The sequence below is a fragment of the Hydra vulgaris genome, chromosome 01, assembly GCF_038396675.1.
Source record: "Hydra vulgaris chromosome 01, alternate assembly HydraT2T_AEP".
Classification (NCBI taxonomy): domain Eukaryota; kingdom Metazoa; phylum Cnidaria; class Hydrozoa; order Anthoathecata; family Hydridae; genus Hydra; species Hydra vulgaris.
In genome coordinates, this window is record NC_088920.1 from 33,742,151 (window position 1) to 33,769,564 (window position 27,414).

General features: G+C 28.4%; 2 protein-coding genes across 2 annotated transcripts in view; one reads left to right on the plus strand and one right to left on the minus strand.

The window, feature by feature from the left end:
• LOC100206654 (lysosome-associated membrane glycoprotein 1) overlaps positions 1–2,616 on the plus strand; it is a 32,985-nt gene extending 30,369 nt beyond the window's left edge. Inside the window, exon 5 of the mRNA XM_065787956.1 lies at positions 2,331–2,616. Within this exon, the coding sequence (XP_065644028.1) occupies positions 2,331–2,482 (152 nt within the window). The 3' untranslated portion in view covers positions 2,483–2,616. The remainder of the gene's footprint in view (positions 1–2,330) is intronic.
• A 4,072-nt stretch (positions 2,617–6,688) lies between these two features.
• On the minus strand, positions 6,689–27,414 carry LOC100203118 (mitochondrial intermediate peptidase). Its single transcript, XM_065787954.1, has 5 exons — positions 26,066–27,414; positions 25,807–25,972; positions 13,970–14,121; positions 13,706–13,870; positions 6,689–7,057 (listed from the first exon to the last, which is right to left on the minus strand). The coding sequence occupies exons 1-5, from the start codon at positions 27,381–27,383 to the stop codon at positions 6,783–6,785; spliced, it is 2,076 nt and encodes a 691-aa protein (XP_065644026.1). The 5' UTR covers positions 27,384–27,414; the 3' UTR covers positions 6,689–6,782.

Consider the following 27,414-nt stretch of genomic DNA (forward strand, 5'->3'; position numbering starts at 1 on the left):
CGAAAAGTTGTGTATCCATATCAATGGTTACCAAAACTGCTAGTCTGCCATGCTTTAGTTTTTTTTTTCTATTATTAATTTTGAAAAGTGTTTTTTCACCAAAATGTACAATGCTTAGTTAGGGAGACGCTTGAATGCTAAGTTTGACATCTTCTTTAGCAATAACTGCAATTTCTTGAACTGTTTGTTTGATCTTTCTAGATGCTGCTACTTACATTTATAGGATCAACGCTAGAACTATCAAGGATTGCAGCAGTAACTTTTGTCAAAACATTGGAAGAAATATTAGTCATTGTAGCAATTAGGGCAACATTACCAAAATGAATATCATTTGAAATTTCAGCTTTTATTATACTATTAGACTTCACACAACCCCAATATACCGGGTAACAATCTCAATTAAGGAATGAACCTTTTCTCGTGGTCTTGTGTTTGACTAAATTATAACTCTGATTTTCTGATTGCAAAATCTTAACAAAATGCGCTATTATTCTTTAATCTTTTCACATTTCTTTATCAAAAATTTGTCAAATTAAAAAAAATAATGTAAAAAGTAATAAAGCAATAATAAAACCGTAGAAAAAGTGGCAATATTTTAAAACTACCAAAGTGGTAGTTTAAAAATATCCAAAGCAGTTGGCAGTAGATAGACTAAAAAAAAAACGACTAAAAAGTTCAGTAATGTTGCTCCTCTGCAACATAAAATCTTATTAAAAGAATTTATAAAACTAAAAAAGAACTTATGACAAATTCGTTACTTGGTACTGCTGGTTTGACTTTCTCAATAATAAAATGTTGTTTTTTTTTATATCTTTTTATTTTCCTATTCTTTTTCATTATAGTTTCTCACTAAAAAGAAGGAAACTTCTTCCACGTTCCTTATAGTTATTGTACAAAATGGATCATCCACGTGACTTGAATAAAGATTGTTGTATGCTCGCATCAACTTGACTGGAACTGTGTTGATCTTTCCTTCAAAAAATTTCGTTCATTTTGGCATCAACCGATTATATAAAGCACTTCTGCTAAGATGGTAGCCTCTCTTTTCGAGTTTGATATCAAGCTCATTCAACATTTGAGGTTTATAATATACAACGATTAAATTAGTATAAAAGACTTATTTAATTTTTTTCTTCAACTTGAAGTTTCAGCATTGCTGGATCATCAGGAAGAGATCAAGAGGAAGAGGATATATACATTACGTCACCCTCTAGGGAAAAAAGTGATTAATGGTTTTGTGACAACTTGTTCGGAGCTTGTTACTATACTATTAGGGGAGGGTTGTCAAAAATAGTCAAAAATTGTGTGACGTAATACGCGAACAACCCCCTAAAATGAAAGCTTTTATTTCTTTTGTTAAATACGCGTTATAAGTTGTTGTTTTTTTTGCATAAATTTTTGCGAAGTCTTTTTTTAATTTAAATAACACTTATGAAAAAAACCAGGATACACATTAAAATGAGCACATTAATAAAATAAAAAAAATATTGAGATTTACCTTGCGCTTAAAACCAAATTACTTGGAAACTATTTGGTGGTTTTTTCCATGTATTTTGACGCTTGAGCACATGGTAAATGTCAATATATTCGAAAATTTTATTTTTCATTGTAATTTTTTAATCTAAATCTTACAAATCAATTACTATGGTATCAATTACAAACCAAAGACCTTAGTGGAACACTCTATTGAATAATGATCGTAAAACTATTTTTTTTTTCTCACTTAATTAAAAACTTAACCAAATACTTATGGTAAATGAAAATGAAGTAAATTTTTCTAAAAGGCTTTTAAATTTAGAGAACGATGATACCTAATAACATCCTATAAATTATTGTTATTTTAAGTATTAAAAATAAAATTAACATATAAAATTAATATATGGATATTTTAATTTCCTTTTTTCTTTTTATTGAATTGTGTTTAAATGTATATAGTTGACTAATTAAAATATATAACTATAGTATGCAAGTCTATCAAATAAAATAAATAAAAGTATAACAAAAAATAAATAATAATAAAAATTAAAAATAGTCTAAACAATAAATTGTTGATGTTGTTCTATTACTTTCAATAAACAATAGATTTTAAAAAGTCTAAACAATAGATTTTAAAAAGTTAATATTAATGATGTTGTTTCATTACTTTCAAATAAAATAGTCTAAACAATAAATTTTAAAAAGTTAATTTTACAGTGATGTTGTTTTATCACTTTCAAATAAACTTAAAAACGTGAATAAAAAGAAATTCAAAGAATTTGAAAAAATGTATATAAAAACGAAACTATTAACTGACAATTAGTGCTGGACTCATTTTTCCTTTTTTTTTTTAGAAACATTTTGTCCTAAATCTGTATCGCCAAAAGAATCAAGCAGTACTGTACCTATCGCTGTTGGCGGAGCGTTAGCCGGTCTTATTGTTATTGTACTAATTGCGTATTTAATCGGTAAAAAACGCAAAAGTGGTGGATATCAAAAGCTTTAAGTAATAGAAAACTTTGTAATCGTGGATATCGACAACTTTAAATTCATATTAATATTTTTATAGTCCATTATTTGTTTACTTTTCTGGGTTTATTTTGTTCAAAGATTTTCATAACAAATAAAATACTTTAGTTTGTTGTCACCTATCTTAAACACAAAAAAGACAAAGTAGTTGAAAATTTTAATAACTAAATTCCGCGTTTCGGTACATTATTTGCGACGGATTAGAAACAGAATGTTATAAAACTCTACTCAAAACTTTCACAACAAAGATAATTATTTTAGTTTTAAATCTAAGTAGAATTTTTAAAACATTTTAATTCGTCACAAATAATGTACTATTTCAAGAAAAATTAAAAAGAAAAATACTGTTTAGAAAAAGTGTGATTCTTGGGTTACTCCACATATTAAAAACGTAATCCGAGCAAAAAAATTTGCTTTGCATATTAACTGCTCCACTAAATGGAAAAACAATGAGCTTAAAATAAATAACAATTGTTTTAATCGTTCAGTAAAAGCTAAAATATTTAAAGCAAAAAACCCACATGAAAAAGAATTAATATCAAAATCCCAGAACAACCCAAGACACGCCTACAAATATATAAACAAACAATTAAAAATTAAAGATAGAGTTCATTCTCTCAAAGATACTTCAGGCAGAATTATTGAAGCTTTTCCTGATATAGTTGATCTTCTGAACTATCAATTTAAATATATGTTTACACTTGAAAGCTCTGAATATATCCTAACGCTAAATAAAAGTGATATTAAATCTGAATGCATTTATAATGAAAACTTGGGTTTCTCTTTTTCAGACATTAGTAAGGAACTTACCGATCGAATAAAGGGTTTAGATCGGTAATCCTATTCCTTTAATTCTGAAATAGTACCCTCTGTGTGGATATGAGCAAATGTTTGTCCGGTCTATAAAAATAGTGAGATAAATTACTTGTTAAAAACTATCAACCTATTTCACTAACCTCTGTTGTCTGCAAAATCTTCGAAAAACTTGAAAAGAAAAAAAAATTTAAAGCACATTAACAATAATCACATGCTCTCGGCAAATCAACATGGCTTCCTTCATCATAAATCATGCGTACCTAATCTGATAGAGACTTTTGAAAACACTTCGTCTTCCATAGCATCTGCCCAGTTTATGATGTAGTTTTTCTTGGTTTTGCAAAAGCTTTAGATTCTGTAACTCACAACAAACTTATGTTAAAATTAAGCTCTTTTAGAACAAACGGCAAATTCCTACATTGGATTAAATCCTTTTTAGTAGGCAGAAATCAACGCGTTACAATTAACAATACCAGTTCTGAATGGGTTGATGTTCTCAGTGGTGTTTCTCAAAGTTCTGTTCTTGGCACCTCTTCATTCTCTACACAAATAGTTCTGCAAAACTTACTGAAACCTTTGAAGTATTTGCCGATACTACTAAACTTATTACTATTATTATTACTCTCTGTAACCTTATCGCAGCTTTATCTTGTTGATCTGCAGGATTGTCTACACTTGGTATATACAAGTAGTCAAACACTTGGTTACTTAAGTTAAATTTTTCAAAATGCTTTGATATTTATTACGGTCAAAGCAAACCTCATAACAATTACTTACTGCAAAATAACCAAGTAATAAGTCAAGGAAACTCTAATAAAGAGCGTGATTTGGAAGTTATTTTAACATCTAACCTCAAGTGGAGCATAAACATTCAAACAGTTGTCTCTAAATCCTTACCAATTTTTTGTATGCTAAAAAAGACATTCATTTGCATTGTTAAAAATATGGCTCTCAAATTATATAAAGTATTTATACGGCCACCCCTTGAAAATGGAGTGTCTGTTAAGGCTCATTATTAACAACCAATGGTATATCAGTTTTTGGAACTTTCAATGAATTAAAAAAAAAGATTATTAAAGTGATATTTGTTACTAGTTACGGTCACGAGTAATTAAGCTATGTATAATAATCATGATTTTAGCATTCGCCTTTCCTTGCTTGCACAATTTAAACGCTTCTTTTCGTTTCTTATATATTTATCTTGAGCATCTTCTTTTCTTAACTGAAGCATATTCATGTCATCTATTACAATTTTTCTCAAGTTTTTCTACTGCTATCTTATACTCCTAAACTGCTGACGTTCTGCATGCTGATACTCAATTACTTGCATCACGCTTTACATGCCCAAACCACCTTAATTTTCTATGACATAACGGGTATTTACCATTATGTTCAATATATAACTTTTATAAAAAAAACATAACGGCAAATACCGTTATGTTTTTTTCATACGAGTTATACATTGAACATAAGTTTTCTAATGCATTTGTTTTTGTCAATAAATATTTCATTATTTTGTTTCTTTTTGACCTCAGTTCAATCCAGATTAATTTATACTTTTTAAAAGTTATTTAATGTCTTAACCTTTACAGCAGCTTTCAAAACGTTTACATTGTTTGCATCGTTGTTTTCTACGAAAACAGGGCTGCTTAGTGCATCGTTCCTGGGTTTGAAATCATAAACTCTTTTGATTATATTTTTATTTATGATTATTTCTCTAAATAGATCATTTTTTTAAAGTCACTCTTTATGGATTTTAGTGTCAATCTCCATTCTCTTTTGTGACATTCCAAAGGCAATAATATTACGTTCTCACTTTCTAATATCCTTATTTTAGGTAACAATTGAAACTCTTATGGCTTGAAACTCCGATTTAAACTAATTTTCTCTTTGCTCAATTTTTCAAGCTACTTTTAGTTTTGTTTTCTTTATCTAAAACTGCAAGACGATAATCTGATTAATTAATTGTATTTAATTATTCAGATTATTGTGAATTTTTCACTAATCGTTATGTAAGCGTTACGTTAGCGTTATATTTTTTACTGTATATCTGTTTATAAGTATTGCTTTTTTTCTTATCTTTTAGATTCGCATTACTAGTTACTAGTTAATCCTATTAACATTTTCTCTACTCTTTAAAAATGAACGATATTAACCTTCATGTTTTATCCCATACATCATAACTCTCTGAATACATATAGTGAATAACTTTCTCTTGTTCTTTAATGATGGCCAACTTGTTGTTTAAGGCATCGACTCAACCCCATTCATTTTGTATGAGAACAGTTCTTAGGGCTAAGAAACTAAACCATTGAAGAAGTTCTATGGTTTAGGGCACTTAACACTATTTGTATCTTGTGTTATTTGGTCTCCAAACTCGCTTCTTGTCTTCACTTTTAATGAGGTTCCATTTCGATTCATGACAAAAAGGACGTTTTTCCACTAGTCAACATTACAATTTTAATGTGCTTTGGTAAAAACAAGTCTCAGATTTCTATTTTACAAAAAGTTTCTTGGCAGGGGTTTGAGAAAACAACTTTGCTATCTTAGCTTTTGGTAGCATTGTGAAATTGGATTTTTTCTGTTAGTTTTGTGGATGATTTTTTTTTTCTGTCTTTTAAAAATATTTCGATTCTAGACTTTGATTATTTTTATTGTACCACCCTAATGATTGTAAGGAAAACCAAATGATTTTACAGTTTTGCTTCCATTCGACTATATTTTACTATACGTACTATTACCCCCCCCCCTCGTTTCCCTAATTTCCCTAAGATACTTTAGAAGACCCCAAAGTCCACGGTTTTGGCACCGAATCCCAAATTTAAAGACATATGTGTCTTCATTTATATAAATATATCTATATGTATTCATTTTAATGAGTAACGAGGTAATAAAATAAAAGTAATGAGGACTCATAAAAGGGATTGCCTAAAATACACGCCCGCCTTATTCAGGACCGGTGTGTGAGGGGTGGTATGTGTGTGGGTAGAGGGACACTATAGCCCCCTCCCCTACACCATAAATCCTTTTATGTTGGCAAGCTAGGATCTTTAGTCAGAAAATTAACTTTTTATTGGTTAGCTGGCGAATTAAGGACAACGATGAGACGGTACGGTTTTATTACTATTATTTTTAAATTGTTATTTATTTAAAAATATTTCGTAATTAACAAGTACTTGTTATTTGTAATAAGCAAGAAAAACAATAACTTTATGGACGACCCCTTTCCATATCTTTATTAATTGCAATATTAAAGTCGCTAATTATCTTGATTTAACTTTAAATCATAACGACCTTCCAACCTTACTTAAGTCTGATAACAAGTAAAGAACAGGCTGACTCCAACCATTCATCTAGCATAACAATCTTCCACAAAAAATAATTTGGCATATAATATTTAAAAATATTAAATATATTTTAAATAGCACTTTTTTAAAACCTAATTGATTTTTACGCAATAACTAATAGAAAGAATATAAGTCAGTTTCGAGGGAGTTAACTAAATCTTTTGTTGAAACCTTTTTGCCTATCATATCTTCAACCATTTCATGAGGAGGTCTACCGCCGCCATGTCTCAACATAGTCTCTCTGTATTTTTCGCCAGTAACCCGTGATAACGGATTATGTTCAAAACAATTGAACCAAATTTGAGAAGCAATAGCTTTAGACCAAACATATGCGTAATATTTTGCACCGTAACTGTGGAAATGACTAAAGCGAAGATGCCATGCAGCTCCTAATATAAATAAATTAAACATAAAAAAAAAAAAAAAAAAATTGGACTTAAAACTTTTAAAAAATTACATAATTACAAAGTAAATCTAAAAAGTGGATGATTAAATTAGATTTAAACGTTTTATGTTAATTCAACTTCTTAGTTTTTTTTAAAAAAATATTAAATTTATTAGAGGACACCTAAAGTATACTTAGCGAAGTAAACATAGTTGACTTAGCGAAGTAAACATAACTTAGAATGAACTTTGCTAAAATTTTACAGTGTAATATTATATGTAGTGATTTACTATTTCATGTGATATTCTGAAGCTTGAATTGTATTTAACTAATATAGAACAGGGTTTTATAAGTGTAATCAATTATACATATTCGTAGCAATCAAATTCATCATTACACTAAAAAAAAAAATCAAAAGAAAAATTCGAAACTCAAAAATAAACATAACTATCGCACTTTTCGATTAAATGCTCCGCCATGTTCGACTGTTATTTCTTGAAACCTGTCTGTAATTTACCCATAGCGCTCTTTGCCCTAATCAGCCTTGTCACAACTGAAAACCTAACTAGGATAAAATTCCTATGTTTATTCAAAACTTTAAGTGTTTGGGAGCACGCTGCATAGTCAGCTCGCTTTTCAACGGTTCTAAGGCGGTCCGACACTCTGGAACCTATGTTATTTTTTTCAAGGTGAAATAGAATTAAGAGTCCGCATCATGGTACTATTTAAAACTTGAATTTGTTGGGTTAATGTAACCTATTCAATATGTTCTTTCAAGGTGATATTTTTATTAGCATGAGTGATCAGGCTTTTTTTAATTTCCAGTGTCAATTTGGAACGCCTATATTCCTATTTAACACGGGGTGTCTCGTATGTCTACATGAGATGTTCGGTTTAAAGTAATTAAAGTGGTGCATTGAGCACAAAGATTGAACATGTAAGCAATGGGCTAAAGTTATTTGGAGCGATGAGTCTCCTTTTATGTTTTGTAATGGTCGATCTCACTGCGGAAAATTATTTGGAGAAAAATTTAACCCCCAAACATGCAAGGCAACCATTAAACATGATAAAAAGAAAAATATTTGGGGTTGTTTTAGTGCACACAAAATTGAAAAACTTTACCGGGCGGAGGGTACCATGGACCAGCATTTGTATCACAAAATCATAGTTTATCAACTTGGAACAAGTATAGAAGAACTTTTCTCTAATAATGACTACATCTTTCAGCAAGATAACAATCCCAAACATATGGCACGGTTGAATAAAAGATATCTGGAATCGAAATTGATACCAGTTATGTCTTGGCCAGCAGTCTCCTGATTTAAATCCAATAAAAAATCTTTGGTCTATATTGGATAGAAAATTGCAAGATCGCCGGGCAACAAATGAAGATGAACTGTTTCAAATTCTTCTTGCTTGTTGGAATGCTTTACCAAATGACTTATTAAAAAGACTCGTAGATAGTATGCTTCTAGATGCGCAGAAGTCATAAGAAACAAAGGATGGCCAATTAAATACTAATACAGATAAAACTTAAAAAATTCTTTACAAATCCTAATTTCTTTTCATTACATGTAATGTACAATAATATTATATATATTTCTTTAAAAATTACTTTTATTATATGAGTTTAAGACATTTTTTGTTTTTTTTTTAATCAAAAAATTGAGTGTGGCTTTTTTTTTTTGCACCCCCTCCCCCTGTATATATTTTTTATTGTTTTGTGTGCCATGCTAAATGTCACCATTTATCACGTAAAAGAAATGATTGTGGCATGGCACTTAAACTCTATGCTTATCGATTTGATGTTTGTTGAAGTATATTGTGTGTACCATAAACTACCCTTGAACAGAGAATAAAACTTTTTTTAAATAATTTTAATATTAAAAAAGCGTGTGAAAAGATTTAACGTAAATGATTATTTACAATATAGATACAATGTACTCAAAATAAACTGATATTATTACTTTTTGTCAACTTGAATGTATAACAGACTAACAGAAATATTATTGTGTAAAATAAACTCCTTATGCACTTTATGCAAACATAGAAAAGATGCTTTTCAGAACCTGACTGAATGATTATGAGCTTGTTATGAGCTGGAAGTTAAAAACGTAAGCTGATAGGATCAAAGTTATTCGCTGCAGTTTTTTGTTTATCAGCAAGTGGGAGTTACAATGCTGCCCATGATAATCTTTTTCTTAAACAAATGAAGCCAAGATTAATAAGTGGAGGATCACCAGGTGCCTGGACTTAATTGGACGGATACAAAAAAAAAATTGTTTGTTTAGTTAAAAAAATTAGGTCAGTATTCAGAGGCCAATAAAAGCTTACCAGCTCTACTTATCATTTTAGAAAAACAAGTTTTAACATTTTAGATAATCATTTACATTGATAACATTTTAGATAATCATTTACAAAGATAACATTTCAGATAATCATTTGCATAGATAACATTTTAGATAATCATTTAAATAGATAATATTTTAAGTAATCATTTGCATAGATAACATTTTAAGTAATCATTTGCATGGATAACATTTTAGATAAAACTCACACTAAAAGTATTGAATTGATTAATATTGCAAAAATAAATGATGTGATTTTTCTGTCTGCCTCCTCATTGCACATACTGCACATAAGCAGCATTCAAACCAGGCATACCACCAGTTAATAGAATTATTTTTCTAAAACTTTATATATTTTATTAAATAATGTACTGAGTACTATCTGTGATTTGAGTCAAGTTCTTTAACAAATTTAAAAACGACTAAAGTACCAAAAACTATAAAATACAAAAAAACATCATCATCACCAAGTTCTCTAAATCTATCATTCACTAATATTCATGGTTTTTAAAGTTTGTCATTTTGAGCCTTACCTTTTTTCTATGAAGTTAGCTCATTTTTACTCAGAGTGACTTAAAGGGAGACTTTATATATATACATATATATATAGAGAGAGAGAATTGACTCTGACTTGATAGTTTCTTTTGCAGTGCCTGCTTTGTTATTGGAATATTAAACTATAGAGATATTTTTTGGAATAATGTGGTATTAGCGTTGCTAGTAGAAGCAACATGCTGCTACAAACAAATCTTTGGCTTGTAGAAGCCATTGTATGGCTGTACAAGCCAAAAATTTGAAAGTATTCAGATTGCTGCTAAAAGCAGATGTTTCTGTTGTAGTAGTTATCGGTTGATTGGTAACAACAGATAGATGTCTGGCAGAAACATAAAGCTGCCATAGCTTTGTTACATGTATCAGCAACAAAGTTGTTTTACTGAAATTATAATCAGTAGTTTCTGTTTACCAGAAAGTTCTTTTTTCAACATCTTCACTTCCAACAAGGCTGCAAGCTTTTAGAGTTGGAAGTTACTGGAAGAGAAAAGATGAAGTTTATAGAGCAAGATAATGATTGACAGACGACTTAAAATATTGCAAATTATATGAATCAGGAAAACAAGATGAAGGAAGCAAATCTCAAAGAACTGATGTTCGAGAAAAAAACTGGACGAATAAGAATTTTTAAAACACTTAGGAACAGTCACAGTAAATTGATGAGACTTAATAGAATGACAAGTGATAATGGTTGGAGGTTGGATGCAAGAGCAGGTCCAACTATGTTTACAATGTGTTTTTGCACCTTGTCTAAAGTTATGAAGAACAGTGCTGTCCATTGAGAACAACTTTAATACTATGATTGGTAAGGAATGATTCAATAATCTTAAAAATGTTACCTGATACACAGTAAGAAGAAAGCTTATGGAGAAGACCAGCATGCCAAACTTTATCAAAAGCTTTAAAAATGTCAAGAGCGATAGCCTTAACCTCTTCATATCTATATAATGCATGATAAAACCTATCGATTATTACTGTTAGCAAATCAACTGTAGAACTAGAATATTTTTCTAAGTTCTACAGTTTTTTGTTTTTTCTTAGTTGGTAAAGTTCTTAGCAAATAATTCAGCTTTGTTTTTAGGTGAGGTAACAAAGTCTGAATCATACAAGAGAGCTGGAATAACAGACTTGCCCTTAATATAGACTGTTAAAGATTCTCCAGAAGTTACGAGAGCCTAAAGCTCTCGTAACTTCTGGAGAAAGCGAGTTGGAAAGTTGACTATTTGAGTTAGGGATTGAGAAAGGCAAAAGTTGTGGGCTTTAATGCCTGCAGAATCACTGACACTAGAGCCAAGCCATTCAGAGTGGTGAGCATTAAAGTCACCGACAACAACTATATTAGCTGATGGATAAAGAGAGAGGGCTTGGTCAATTAGAAATAACATCAAAAAGTATGCAGTCTTAAGATGAAGGAGAGCAATATAGAACAAAGAGAAAGACGATAGAGTGAAGTGGTGCTAAACAAAAGCACATGAAAGAATAGTCTGTGGATTCAAACCTAGTTTCCAGGCACTTACATTCATAAAGAGTGAACTCTTATGAATGTAAGTGCCCAGGCTAAGCATATGACTGTTGGAGTCTTTATGAAGTAAAGTAAGATAACCATCAACACTAAGATCACAAGATGAGTCAGCCGAACTCAAATTAGTTTCACAAAGAGCAAGTAGGTCTGGTGAACTTTGCAACTTTTAGATCATTGCAACCTCCAAACAAAAATAAAATAGCTAAAAATTCTTAAGCACTAGAGTATGTCTACTTTCAACCAATAGCACTAGAGTATGTTTACTTTCAACCAATAACACTAGAGTATGTTTACTTTCAACCAATAGCACTAGAGTATGTTTACTTTCAACCAATAGCACTAGAGTATGTTTACTTTCAACCAATAGCACTAGAGTATGTTTATTTTCAACTAATAACACTAGAGTATGTTTACTTTCAACTCATAGCACTAGAGTATGTTTACTTTCAACCAATAACACTAGAGTATGTTTACTTTCAACCAATAGCACTAGAGTATGTTTACTTTCAACCAATAACACTAGAGTATGTTTACTTTCAACAAATAGCACTAGAGTATGTTTACTTTCAACCAATAGCACTAGAGTATGTTTACTTTCAACCAATAACACTAGAGTATGTTTACTTTCAACAAATAAGTTATATTTTTGTTTAAATACAAGCATAGATCTGGTCATATTTAAAATATCCGGAAAATTTATTCATTATAGTATCCAAAAAAAATCCAGAAAAATATTTTTAAAACATCCGGAAAAATCTGGGAATAAAAACACTTTTTGTGTATTTAAGAATATCTCATGTGCTTGAAAAGAAAATTTTTGGCAGGTATTCTTCTACATAAAAGAAAAGTATTTTAATGCTTACTTGAATAGAGTTTATAAATTAAATAAACTAGATTTTTAGGAGAAATAGTTTAAATAATTAGAGTGATCTCTAAGTGCTGAGTGTTTACATATCTTAAATAATCCTTAAAAAATAAGTTTCATATTTAAACGTTCCAAAACAAAGTATTTATCAAAACATAAGCAAAAAACTTTTTAATAAATAATTTTTAACACCATTTTTTTTTCTTGAAGGTAAGTTTTGACTTTGATGGTAAGCTTGTTTTTTTTTAATTAAAAAAATCTTAGATTTTTTTTTCACATAAATACTGCAGAAATATATGGCAAAACATTAAATGCTTTTTTATTATTATCTCAATAAATAAATTGATTTGGCAATTTTAATTAACACAAAACTAATTTTTAATTTAAATACTTACATACATTTTTTAATAGACTGGTTGAATAAAAAGCAATTGCTTTTACTCAGCATTTTTTGAGTAATTCCTCAGCTTCAGGCAAATTTTTAGCGATTTTGCCCACACATTTTTATTCAGGTAAAACTGAGGAATTACAATAATTTGTTTCGGCACTTAGAAATCTCTTTATTAATAAATATTCGCATACAAAAAAGAAAAAATATTTGTAAAATAATGCCTTAACTAAGTAAAATATAGCATAAAGTAATTGACGAACGATACCTTTAGTGTTTTAATTATTTGATGACAAAAAAAAATATTTTTAACTTGTATTTCCAGAAAACTATTTGGATATCCGGAAAAAATAAAAATGTGCAAAAATATCCGGAATTCCAGAAATATCCGGAAAAAGATAATTGCTGTACAAGGGTATGTTTATTCTTATAATAATTCAACTAGGTTGGGTTTATTCTTAACTATTAAATTATTCATTTAATGAATTTATAATATTCATAACTAATTTAAATCTGCGTTAATTGATACATTTTTATAGTTGATACATTTGATACAGTTTTATTTTTTCTCTTTTTATATTTATCTAATTAAATATGGATCTTTGAACAAAACTAGGAACAAAAATGTTTCGAAGCATAAAGACATAAATTATACAAAAAACATTTTTAATTTCGACTTTGATTTAAATTGTTTTAACTAAACTTATAAAAAACAAAAAGACAAAACAAAATTTTACTACAAAAAAAGATTTTACAACATAAAAATAGTTTATCAAGTTATATTTATTTATGATTACTTTATTGAAGAATAATAATAGAAATAACTTTTTAATATTTATTAACAATTCTTATTATATTTAATTATAAATACCTGGTATAAATACCTATACTTAATTATAAATACCTATATTTAATTATAAATACCTGGTATAAATACCTATATTTAATTATATATACCTTTATTTAATTATAAATACCTGGTACATAAGTAATTGGCGAGTATTCCTTATGTAAAGAATCAACTAGTTTCATAGTTGAACATTGGTTATTGTACATGCTATGAATCTTTTGATCAACAATTGAATAAAAGGTTTGAGTGTGCAAGTCAATTGCAGGAAACTGTTTCTTTGAAGAATTTAGTGCTAAAATAAAAATACACATTTTATTTTTCAAGTGTAACTTTAAACAAATAAATAAAAAAGTTAACTTGGTTTTTAAACCATCTGAGTTTTAAAATGTACCATCAATAATTTCTTCTGGTAATGATTGACCAGTTTTGTAATGCTTTGCATATAGAGGAAGAATTCTTTTATCTGTTGCAAAATATTCCATTAATATTGAGGGAACTTCAGCAAAATCTGTAGGGCATCTTGTCCCCGTAACATGATGAAATCTAAGTTATTGTATATAAAATAAACAAAAAGATATAAGTTCACATACATATGTTTTAAGATATACATTTAGATATGTTTTAAGATATAAGTTCATTTACACACACACACACACACACACACACACACACACACACACACACACACACACACACACACACACACACACACACACACACACACAAATAGTTAGACTTCAAATAAATAATTTAAAAGGAAAACCTATGAACCTAGACAAAAACAAAATGTTTATTTATTTCAAGTTCATTATACAAATCATAACAAGGTGTACTTAAATGTCTACAAAATTACACTCCATTTTTATGAACTAGTTTTACACAAAATATTCAAAATGAAGGTTTTTCAAAACTTCAGGAAAACATTAAACAAAACCTTAATTATCATTTGTGAGATTTTAAAATATTTTTTGCAGAATTGTGAACTTTAAAATTTCTAATGAGAAAAAAGTTCACAAAATATTCACTTTGAACCATGAAAATGTTACTTATTTTTCTTCAAAGTAATAACATATACACAACATTCAATATGTCCTGATAATGACACTAAACTAATCCTATATTGGGGCAAAATGTTTTAGTCATAGTAAAAGTAACAATCTGAGAGAAGGAAAACTCTCATATAAAGCACCAAATTTTATTGTGGGTAAGGGTAGAAAGAGCTCAAAAGCTTAGTTTTCTTCCTAGTGGTGCTATCACAATGAAAACACTCATTCCTGATCTGAACTACAGTTGAATGCCTGGTTGTATAAAAGATTCTTTAATTTTTCCATGTCATGCTTAAATAAAAAAGAGCATTATGGAAACCTTTTAAAACTAGACACAACTGGACAGGAGTATGAACTTAAAAAGTACTAACAAACATTTGAATTGAGCTCTTCAATCTTAAAACAGCCAACTTACAATAAACATTGGTACATATATAAACATTAGTACAATGATAAAGTTAGAAGTTTATTATGAACAGTTAAAAGTGAACAACTAAATAATAGCTCAATTTTAAACTAAATCATTTATAGAAATTTGTTAAAACTTAATAAAAATTCTCATAACAAGTTGTAAATTGACTTAAACTTAGAAAACGTTTTTAAATTTTTAGGAATATTTTAAAAACAACTTATTCATGCATGGTTTTGCAAATTTAGTCTCACCAGTAATTGATTGTTTAACACCTAGAAATTAGAAGTATACTTCATTATGACTTATACAACATTTCATATACAACTGGATGCCAAGTATAAATTCCTGGCCAAATTTACCAGATATATTGTATACACCCACAAATATTATATTTTATCCACAAAAAAAAGAAGAAAATTACTAATAAAAAGAAAAGAGATTATATGTTATTAGTCGAGTTCATTCTCACATTTTCATATTAGCGATGTAACAGAAAGATAAATATGAAAATAATTTTATATTTATCAGAGATGTAACAGCAATTTGTCGAAGCCGGAGGTTTAAACTAAGATATTCAATTCACAACTTTTAATAAACATTTTAGTTAAACATTTTAATATTAAAACAAAATTGTCTTGAATCATCACAAATTTAATGGAAAGCGCTGCAATCACAACCGTCACTTCCAATTTAAAACTATTGGAGAAAATCAATAGAAGCTTCTGAACTTTTAGAGTAGGAGTCGAAGCTACGTAACAACTTTAATATATATTTATTTTGCAATTTGATGATTCTGTTTTGATGAATTTGATTTTAAATCTGTTACACCTCCAATACTCTCCGATCAAATATATTAGGCTCCATCCAATATATTAGGATCCATTCAATTCTATAGGGTTTAAAAACAAATGATGCTTTTGATAAAGGTTTTAAAAGTTTTGATGGTGACAAAATAAAATTATCTTTAATACAAAACAATTTAATATTTTTTATTATAACTATTTAATTAAAAAATTTATTAAAACAAATTAAATATATATACATGTGTGTGTGTATATATATATATATATATATATATATATATATATATATATATATATATATATATAAATATATATATATATATACATGTGTGTGTGTATATATATATATATATATATATATATATATATATACGCAGGGTGTTATCCAGGAAAAAATTTAATACAGCGCAAAAGAAAATCATTGCATTTAAATTTAAATTTGGCGGTTTTTTAACTCAAAAGATACGAGCAAATTAAGGCTTCACATAAATAGAAAAATTTGACATTTTTTAGATACATAAACATTTTTGAAATAACTTTTCATTTGGTGAATTATATTCATAGAAGGAATATTTTTATATTTGAAAAATGTTTAATTATAATTATTCAACTTGTTTCACTCTTCTCAAGTTCTCAAGCCTTCTTAAAAATTCTACAATCTTCTTAAGTTTTCATATTTAAATTGCTTCTCATCTTTGTGTGATATAGTAGGAGTAGGAGTAGTGTGATATAGAGGGGACAAGAACAAAAGCAATTGTTTGCTATTAAAATTTGAATAAACGAATTTGATACTTTGATCTATTTTAATTGTGTACATTGCTTTTAAACACAGTTTTAAAAGATTTAAATGATTATTTACATATATTGTCTTTTTTTATTTTTATTTTCATTTTTAAATTATAAAAAACAAAAAAAAAACACTTAAAGTATTAAATTTTTGACAAACATACTTGAAGTTTTCTTTTGTAATTTGGCGCATTTATTAATTTTTTTTATATTTTATATTTTATGTGTCCCTGTGATAAGACCATAAGAACGGTCTTACCACAGAGCACAGCGAAAGAGCATGTGAAAGGAAGTTCACGCTCTTTTCTTAGCGTTATAAAACTTGACCAGAGGTGGCATTGAATCACAGATCTCTAGCTTCTGAGGCAAGCACACTAACCACTGCGCTATGACTGTTAAAGTATTAAAATTAAGAAAACCTATAATACAAAGATTAATTTTTTTTTTTTTACAATTTTTAAGTTTAAAATTTATGTAATTTTGTATTTGTAAATTAAAAAAAAATTAATTTTTGTATTTATAAATATATATTTTTTTTTTTTAATAAAATTTTGGCATTTGTAAATAAAATAGAAAAATTCTCTAAAAATTTATGTATATTTCATTATCATCTTTTATGTTTTACACATGTATTATAAATGATACACGTATTATTATAAATGATATGTTTTATTACAAGTTTCATTTGTGTTTATGTTATTTTCATGCCTATGTTTTTTTCTTGTTTATGTTATTTTCTTTAACAGTAAACTTAGTTTAGGGGCTGTCCATTAACTATGCCAACAATTTTTTGGCAATTTTTACCACCCTCCTTTTTGTCAACAACTTGTCAAACATCCAGAGACTGCTGCTATAAAATTATTTCTACATTTAATTTACCCCTACTCCAACTCCCCAATAAAACTAAAATTGAAAAAAAATCTTTTTTTTTTCCTTTTTCTAAGTAATTAAATTTATTTAAATAAAGGAAAATGTAGATGTCAACTTTTCTTGATCTCCCCACCCCCTTGTCAACAATTGTCAAGTTTAAAGCCCTTTTCTCCCCCTATTTTGTTGATGTAGTTAATGAATACTTATCCCTTACCGAAAGTATTTTTAATTATTTAATATAAAAACATCAATAACTTATTTTGAAGTATATTGTTTAATGTGCAAAGATTTTTGTAACTTTTCTAACTTAAAATAAGCAGTAAATGTAAATAAAGAGTTTTTGAATAATAATAATAAATTTAAAAAAATAATTTATTAAACATATTAAAAGAGTTTACTCTATTATTATTATAGTTATATTTAGAGTTTAAAACATAAATAGTAGCACATTTATTAGCCTATTTTTTCTTTTTATATTGCCCGTACTATCATTTTTTTATCATTTTACTTAATATTTTGTTATCTACTTATTTTATTTTATTTTTGTATGGTGCGATAATTTTAGCCATGGTTGCCGTTAATAAACCAGCGGATCTATATTGACGTATTTACTCATAGTCCATTGTTTTATCCTTTGTTAAGGATGACTAGAGCGTGAGCTATTGTTCACCCTATCCCTGAGTCCTAAAATTTTATTCCTCCTACAAAATAGTCTTTACATTCATTTATGATTCTCACCCAATCACATCATCTACAATCTACTTCTATTTTCACATCTCCCAGGTCTACCTAACTGGACGGCTCCGTTGGTCACATTTTGCAACCATTGTGTCACATAAACAAACAAATTTATTCTTTGTGGCTGGTGAGCCCTGACTTTTACCAATGTACACCACAACAATAAAACAGACATTAGACTATCCCGCTGGAAGTGGTTATGGCGCTCAATAACCTAATGGCTACGCTGACACTCACGCACACGTTCATCATGTGCGTGAGTGTCAGCGTAGCCATTAGGTTATTGAGCGCCATAACCACTTCCAGCGGGATCAGCGCTTGCTGACTATGTGCTCGGATCTAAAATCTCACTCCATAGCACATCATTCCACACCAGCACGGGGCAGTAGCTCTTTTGACTAAGAGTGATGGCTTGTGGCCTACGGTGACTAATGTGTGCATTCGATTAATTGAAATCCATTCTGTAGGTCTTACGTCTGGCTCTGATGTGCTAGCCCATAAGCGCAAGGAGTGAGTGTGTTTAGCTTTCTATTCACCCGATTTGAAAGTGAACGAAAACATAACAAGACCATACGAGACAACCAAACGGTGCATACTAATGCACTACACCATCACACCTGTAGATATCAACACTCTCTAAAATCAGTATATCAAACATTTGTTCTTTGTTGCATATGTTCTACACACTGAGTGACTAGAGCGTTATTTGTTTCTCCCCATGCCCCCTTACCACCTATTCTTTTTTTTCTACTTCACAAAAGCCTTGCCACACATTTTATATTTTCTTATGATTTTTATTTTTTATTCAATGACACCATCTACAATCTATTTTTATTTTCACATCTCCCAGGTCTACGTAACTGGACGGCTGCGTTGGTCACTTTTTGCGATTTTTGTGTCGCATAAACAATTAAAATATATAAAATAATTTATTAAACATTGAAAAATCTAAAGTAGGAATAACTGATGTCATTTAAAAAATAAAGACTGATCAGAAATAAATGATTAAATAATAAAACTTACACGATTACAGGAAGTCACAAATGCCTTAACTACTGTAAATTTTCACACATTTGTGGAACTTGCTGACACTATTATGAAAAGAATTTTTTAGAAATGGTTATTTATGCTTTTTCAAAAAAATATTTTTTAAAAGAGGGATTTAATGTAACAATTGTTTGAGCTCATTTATTTTTATAGTTTTTTTAGGAGAAACCTATTTTCGTGCCTGCATTTAGAAATTAATTCCGACTTTTTGTTTAATAAACATTCTTTAAAACAGCGTTTAAAAATGATCCATCCTTAAAACAGCGACTGCATATTGCTATATGCAGTCGCTGTTTTAAGGATGGATCATTTTTAAGGATGGATCAGTTCAGTATAAAATCAATAATTTTATCCTTTAATTCCCATATATATTTTGGTGTCTTTTGAATACTTTTTATTCTTAAAAGATTGCTTATGATTGGCAAAACGTTTTTTCCATTCACCCTCTTTTATACCAATATATTGTTTATCAGGTACATTCTTAGAGAAAACAACACATTTGTATACCACATTTTTTGATAAACAACTTCCACTCATTGGACAATTATTTTTTTGTTTACAATTACAATTTTCTGTAGTTTTTTCATTTAGGATTTTTTTTTTGTTTAACATTATTGTGACCTTTTATTATTCTTTTCATTTTTTTGTACAACTGCTAACTTTAATTGTATTTCGATTAAAAATTTTATGTAATTTATTAGAGGGTGGGAAATGCTTATTGACCAATTTTAAAAACACTTTTCCTTTGTTAGTGGAAAGATTTTTGCTATATGGGGGGGTTGAACCAAATTAAATTTCTAGTTTTATTTCGCTTTTTTGTATTCTTTTTTTCAGGGTCAAATTTAAGTTCAAATTTTCAAAACCACTTTTTTTAAGGGCATCTTCCAATATTTGTTTAGAGGAATTGAATGCATTTTCATTAGAGGAGTTTTGGTTTAGCCTGTTATTAATTGAAATTGGGATTTGTTTTAGAATTTGGGGTGGATGATTTGAGTTAATATCAACATACAATAATTCATCATTTGGTTTTTAGAAAGACTTATACGAATTTTCAGAGAGGTTAAATGTGACATCAAGAAAGTTCAAAATTTTTAAATTTATGTTTATTTCGATTTGAAAGCCAATAATTTTAAAAATTTTTATAATACCTCTTCTGTATACCAGATTTTTTATGTATTAATATTAAACCATTGTCGCGATAAAGGCCTAAATCATTTATATTGATTATTTTACTTAATAAATCTAAAATGTATAGTCCAACAAATTCACAAATTTCTGCTCCCTCATAACTGGCCATTGTTACATCAAAGCAGTCATGTATGTTTTTCTTTTTCCAAGTTTCCTTATTAAAATAAAGTAAGGTTTTTATACAATGTTTTATTATACAGATTGTTTCTTCAGGAATAACTGTGTGGTTTTTTGCAAACTCAATTCTTTTATCTAAAACATCTGCAGTTATTGAGGGGTAAAAATCATTTATGTCAAATTGAATAAATGTACAGTCATTTTTATTTTCGATTATCGTCTAATTACATGTCTCAATTACATTACATGTCTAATCTCACTTTTTGAGGGAAACAATAACCAACAAGGAAGTTTGTTTTAAAAATTTGGTTTATGGTCTTATAGTGTTATGAAAGCTTGGGCAGGTGCTGTTGATTCAATTCTGTTATCAAGGTTTATTTTTTTAGCAATACTTTGCGCTTCTAAATTAATTGCGTTTTCTAAATTTTTAGGGGCTTTCTTATAAGAACTAGTAATATTTTTGCATAAAATTTTTTCATAGTTTTCTGCTGTGAGTTGGTAAATGTTATTTTTTATGAGCAAAAAACAAAATATTAGGGTTTGATCTAATTTTTTTAACATCTAGCTTTAATTCTGTTAGAAATTCATTTTTTGTAGAACGAAACTTTATTGTTTTAATTAAATGCAATAGGTCATTTTCAAAATTTTCCAAATCTGGTATATAAGGTGGAGTATTTTTTGTTTTAAATCCATAACTACCAAATGTATCATCTGTGTTTGTATTTTGTTTTAAGAAAAAATGGGCTTTTAAATGAATTCTTTTAATAAAATGCTCAACTTTTTCAATCAAAGAAATAGTATAACTTTTTTTATCTAGTATAGGTATATTTTTCAACGAGTAAGTGAAATTATTAGTTTCCATATTTACACGGAATGTTAAAATACAATTAAGTATAACAATTTTAAAATGTATTCTACAAAATAGAGTACACAATGTTCTTAAAAGAACAGAGCAATTATAAATTAGTAGAAAATCACTTAACAAATTTTTTTTTCATTTAACACTGTGTTTCATTAATAAAGACTCACATTAAATCCCCCTTTAAAAAAATATTTGTTACATTAAATCCCCCTTTTAAAAAACTTTTTTAAAAAAAAGCATAAGCAATCATTTCTAAAGAATTCTTTTTATAATAGTGCCACCAAATTCCACAAATGTGTGAAAATTTACAGTAGTTAAGGCATAATTCCGAGGGTTATATATATATAACCCTTGGAATTAGGAAAAATAAGGTCGGCAATAATTTTCGGACCTCAATCTTTGAAAAAGGTCGGCATCAATTGTTTGATACAAAGGTTTTACCGTAAAACATAGAAACGAGGTCGGCGATTATCTGCCGACCTCAAACACTTACAGGTTGGCATTGCCAAATGCCGACCCTAATTCGGAGGGTGATATATATATATACAGGGTTGATAAAAATCAAGATATTTTTGAAAAAATCAAAAAAATCAATTTTTTTGATTTAAATCATATTTTGGAAAAATAACCTCTTAATCAAATAGTTTTTAAAAATATAATGAAATCATATAAACTAAATTAATTTAAAACATTGAAAAATCTTTTTTAATGATGATAATTTACAAATTTTCAAAGATTCAATCAATTAAACTCGTTGATTCTAATGCTTTTTGATTAAATAATTTGAATAGGAAAACCAATTTGCCTGCTTTCTCAATTCCGAGTCTATTTCTAATGTTTGAATGCACAAGACCAAATGATGAAAATATTGTTCTGCAGATGATGCAACAACATCATTCTGTTTTCTTCACAAATAGTTAACAGAATCAACCAGTGTTTTAGATAGGATTCAAGACAATCAGCCAATGTGTTCTATCTGACATCTGACATCTTGGGGCATTATAAGTCGTAGCCCCACTTTTGCTTTGTATGTAGCAGCAGCAAAATGGTTGTTTCTAAAATATTTAACAACTTGAACAATCTGCTCCTTGGTGTTTGGAATTCCTAAATCTTGGGCCAACAGATTAAGAATATGAGCTAAACATCCTTATGTAATAACATTAATATTATCTCAAGTTTCCAATTGTTGTCTCATTTTTGACACATTTGCTGCATTATCAGTTACTACACTGTGAACTTTACAACCAAATTGTTTTTCTCACTTGTTGATAGAATTAACAGTTATGTCAACCAAATAGTCAGAAGTATGTGAATGGCCGGAGTTATCAATTGTATCCGCAAGATATATATCTCAATTGATTGTTGTTACTGTTGCACAAACTATTGGTTCATTATAAACATTGTTCCACCCATCAATACTCATGGTTACAGACTGATCATGTAGCAAACCTGAACAGTTAGTTAAACTATTCTTGTGAACAGTATCTAGTAGTTTTCCACCAATATTGATTCTATTAAGAGAGCTATATCCTGGCCATAAAAAAGGATTATCTTGATAAACTCTTGATGGTCAACCATTCTAAAAGGCAAGTAGCATAAATCATTCTTGCTATCTGCTCATCAATTGCTTCTTTTTCAGATTTAGTGGTGTTAATAAGGTATGAATCCAACTTAGTTGTTACTGTCTTGCCACTGCTTGGTCTTGTCAGTGCCTTTTTATTTTAACACAAAAACTTTTTTTATCTACAGCAGATTGGCTAGATTCAGTTTTCTTAGCAGAACATTGACTAGTTTGCGGTTCTTCAGTTGTCTGGTTGATATTTACTAAGTTTTCTTGACAAATAATAATGTTTTCATCATCTTGAACATCTTTCAGAAAATTACATTTACCAGCACTTTTGTGGTTTTTCATTCAAGCCACCAAACCTTGCATTTGTGAACCATAGCTTTTGCATTTAGCTTTATTACCCTTTTTCCCAAACTTTGCAGGTATTTCTTCAAACCATGTCCATACTGCATCTCCTTTTCTACCAGCACCAGACATTTTTGTTTCTAGTTATATTATTTTTATTTTCAACTAAAAAATAACAACCAATCATAAATGAATGCTGTAATTTTAAAAAATTTGAATATACTCCTATTTAAAAGGAATATATTTATATTTATTATATAAATAGTAAAAAAAAACAGAAATTAATGTAATTAGTCAATAAGTTAAAGCATGAAAAAAAAAATTTACTTGGATAAAAATCTTACAATAAATTTAAAAATTTAATGATTTATATGACTAATATATATTTTATAATGTATTATCTGACTATTATAACTAATACTAGTTTATGCAGTAGTTATATTTAGCTAGTGCAATTCACTTTAATTTGATTAATCAATAAATAATCATTAAAAATAATTAAAATCAAAAAACTCAATTTAAATCATGATTTTTATTTGTCTGATTTAAATCATGATTTAAATTGATTTAAATCAACTAATTTAAATCAAAACAACCCTGTATATATACATATATACACACACACACACACACACACACACACACACACACACACACACACACACACACACACACACACACACACATATATATAAGCGAGAGTAGAGAAAAAATCTACCAAAACAAGCATGGCATGCCATGCAAGCTGTTTCTCTAAACAGCTTCTTATGAGAGCTTTTGGTTTTTGCAAGAGCTACTTGTTTATTCCTTTAAAAAAGTTGCTTATTAGATACAAAATTTGGTTTTATACTTGTTACAAGCATATGTTTGTAACATTAATATTACAATAATGTACACATAACAAGCATCATTTATTGCACCATGACATTTTTTTTAAGATGAGTGTTATCTTTGGGTTTTCACACTAGCTATCCATTTATTTATTAACAACATTACTTATTTGATAAAGATAATTTGATAAAAAGCTATATATAGCTACTTATATAAAATGTTTTATATTTTCTTATTGTAATAGAACTCAGGCATTTTAAAAATTATTATAACTGACAATAAAAGTGAATAATGTATAAAATATATAATTCATTACATAAAATAAAAATTATTATGCAATAATTTAAAATTATTTTATATTTTATTAGTTAAATAATTTTATATTTTATCAATAAAATTAAGAGTGTAATAATTTTATATTTGTCAGTTAGTCCAATCTAATCAAAAACATGTGCATTTCAATCTTTTTTTTTTTTTTTTGCAAATAATTTATTTTTTTAATAAAAATAAATTTTTATTTTTCATTTTTGTCACAATGATAATTATATTATCGAGAGAGAAAAGTATACTTTTGCAAGAGCCGTAAATTGCTCCGTAAACCATTTAAATGGAGTGTGGCAAGAGCGAGAGCTAAAACTCTCTCTACCCGCCGAGGCCTGTATATACATATATATATATATATATATATATATATATATATATATATATATATATATATATATATATATATATATATATATATATATATATACACACACACACACACACATATATATACCCTTATTAAAAAAGCTTGAGTAGACTTTGTTTGCTTTTAAAGTTTATTGAACCTAAAATCGTTCTTATGTTGTTTTTTGTTTAAAACAAAATTTAATTTTCTTTGAACTTTTAATAATATGAAAAAAATTTTCTAGTTCTTTATTTCCCTATGTTATTACCTTATTTATTTATATCTGAACCTAAAATAAAAAAAAATCAAATCACCTTTTTTAATAAAAAAGAAGCCAATTGTTACTGCACTTGTGGCTATGCCTAAAATGGTATAACAGTTGGTACATTTCTTAAAAACCGGAAATGCTATTAATTTTATTTGCTATTATTTTCTTAATAAATAAAAAATGTCTTTATTTAATTATTATTATATGTTAATTTATTTACTTAATTATTATTATATGTTAATTTATTCACTTAATTGCAACGTCTAATTATAATGTCTGAAACACATACTAAAATGCATAAATACATATTTTAGACGTTTAAAATACGTCTTGTGCCCACTGGGTTACATAGTAGTACTAGTGTCAAAATCAATTTTTCAATGGTGGGGTGAACTTTTTTCAAAAGATATGCAATAATAGTTCATTTTGTGCTTTTTAGACAAAAGTTCATCAAACTGCAGGGGTTGAAAAAAAGTCATAACCCTAATATATATATACTACCGTTCATAAATGTATATATATATATATATATATACATACATATATATATATACACACACACACATATATATATACACACACAGACACACACACACACACACACACACACACACACACACACACACACATATAGATATATAGATATATATACACGTAAACTTACATAAATAGAAATACCTTGATCGTCCTAACATTGAGTGCATTGCATGACCCATCTCATGAAACAAATTCTCTACATTTCCTTGAGTTAATAAAGAAGGAGAATGTAAACCAGGGCAAGGAAAATTACACATTATTGCCACAACTGGAAGCTGATAAGTACCATCAGATAACAATTTTCCTCCTAATAAGCAAGTTAAACAAACAATGAATTTACCAAGAGAGAATAAAAACAAAAAAACAAAAAAAAAACAGCAAAATTAAATATTGTATATACCTTTTATTGTAAAATGACAATCTTGAGGAAATTTGTTTGCTCTTTGAAAAAAATCACAATAAATATAGCCTAATACTCCTTCACTTTCATGACGAACTTCAACTTTTTGTACATCAGATGCCCATAACTCTCCTGGTCCAGCAGTAACTACATTTAAGGAAACACCATACAGTGAGGTAAAAATAATATTTAGCCCATCCATGCATGCACCTACTGAGAAATATTCACTCACCGTTTTTGAGGTAATATTAAATGCTTGTGAACTTAGCAAGCTTGTATAGTATCGCATGTCCCATGCTTTTACTTGATTGTCAGAAACTCCATTTATTTTCTTTTTGTAATCAGAGATAGTACCCATTTCCTTCAGATAATACTTTTCTACCATTGCAAGTGTTTTTTCTAAAAATGCAAGCACTATAGTTGGATTAGCAGCAGAAGTTCCCTTAAGTACTCTATGGGGAAATGATTCAAATCCTAAGACATTAGAAAGTTCTTTACGAGCATACAACAAACCATTTAAAAGGTTAGACTGCTCCTCACACTCAGACATAAAAGCCTTGTAACAGATTTCCCTCAATTTAGGATCACTTGATTCACTATAATTACTATCAACAATTATGTTCGATTTATTTACCTTAAAAGGTATTTGAATTTCTTTTGGCCATTTGCTAACTGAAAACAATCTTGGTTTTTGAGCATTTTGAGTAAAGCGAGCCCCTAACATTAATGAAGCCTCATGCATTTCAACAGCTCTCCTTTTCTTTTCTACATCCAAGTGAATTCCACTTTGCTCAAAATCAAATAAAAACAAAGAAGCAACCATTTTTGTGACAGGGTCAAGTTGTTCAGAGTATTTCTTGAAAGAATTGTTTAGTGCATTATATAAATCGTAATGTGTATTTAGTTTTTCGACATAACCACCTATTTCAAAAGATGTACTCTCTGCTGCGTGTTCAAAGCTTTTTACTGGATGAGCAACACGTACAAACTCTGCTAAATCAGCTACTTTACATAACTCATTCGAAAGATCATCAAATATAAAAATAACTTCTGGAGAAGGAGACTTTTGTATCGCTTTTTTAATTAAATCTTCAGATAGTGTTAACATATTATCCTTTAAAATATTGAAACCATCTGCAGTTTTTAACTCTGAAATACCGAACAACCCTACATTATCCACATTATTTATAACATTTTCTAATTCTAAGTGACATTTATTAAAAGCTGTTGCAAGTGGACTCAGAGAACTAACATTAACTTTTAGAAATTTTAAGCAAAAAGATATTTTTGGCTTGAAAGTTTGCATAATAGTGGTCATCTAAACAAAATTCTTTCAAAAATCAAAAATT

Bases quoted from the DNA above. Each gene is read 5' to 3' on its own strand.
- LOC100203118 (XM_065787954.1), bottom strand. From the start codon at position 27,383: ATGACCACTATTATGCAAACTTTCAAGCCAAAAATATCTTTTTGCTTA. The intron at 14,122-25,806 runs GTATTTCTATTT...ACAATAACTTAG, and splicing joins TCAATGTTAGGACGATCAAG to ATTTCATCATGTTACGGGGA. The intron at 13,871-13,969 runs GTACATTTTAAA...TTTTTATTTTAG, and splicing joins ACCAGAAGAAATTATTGATG to CACTAAATTCTTCAAAGAAA.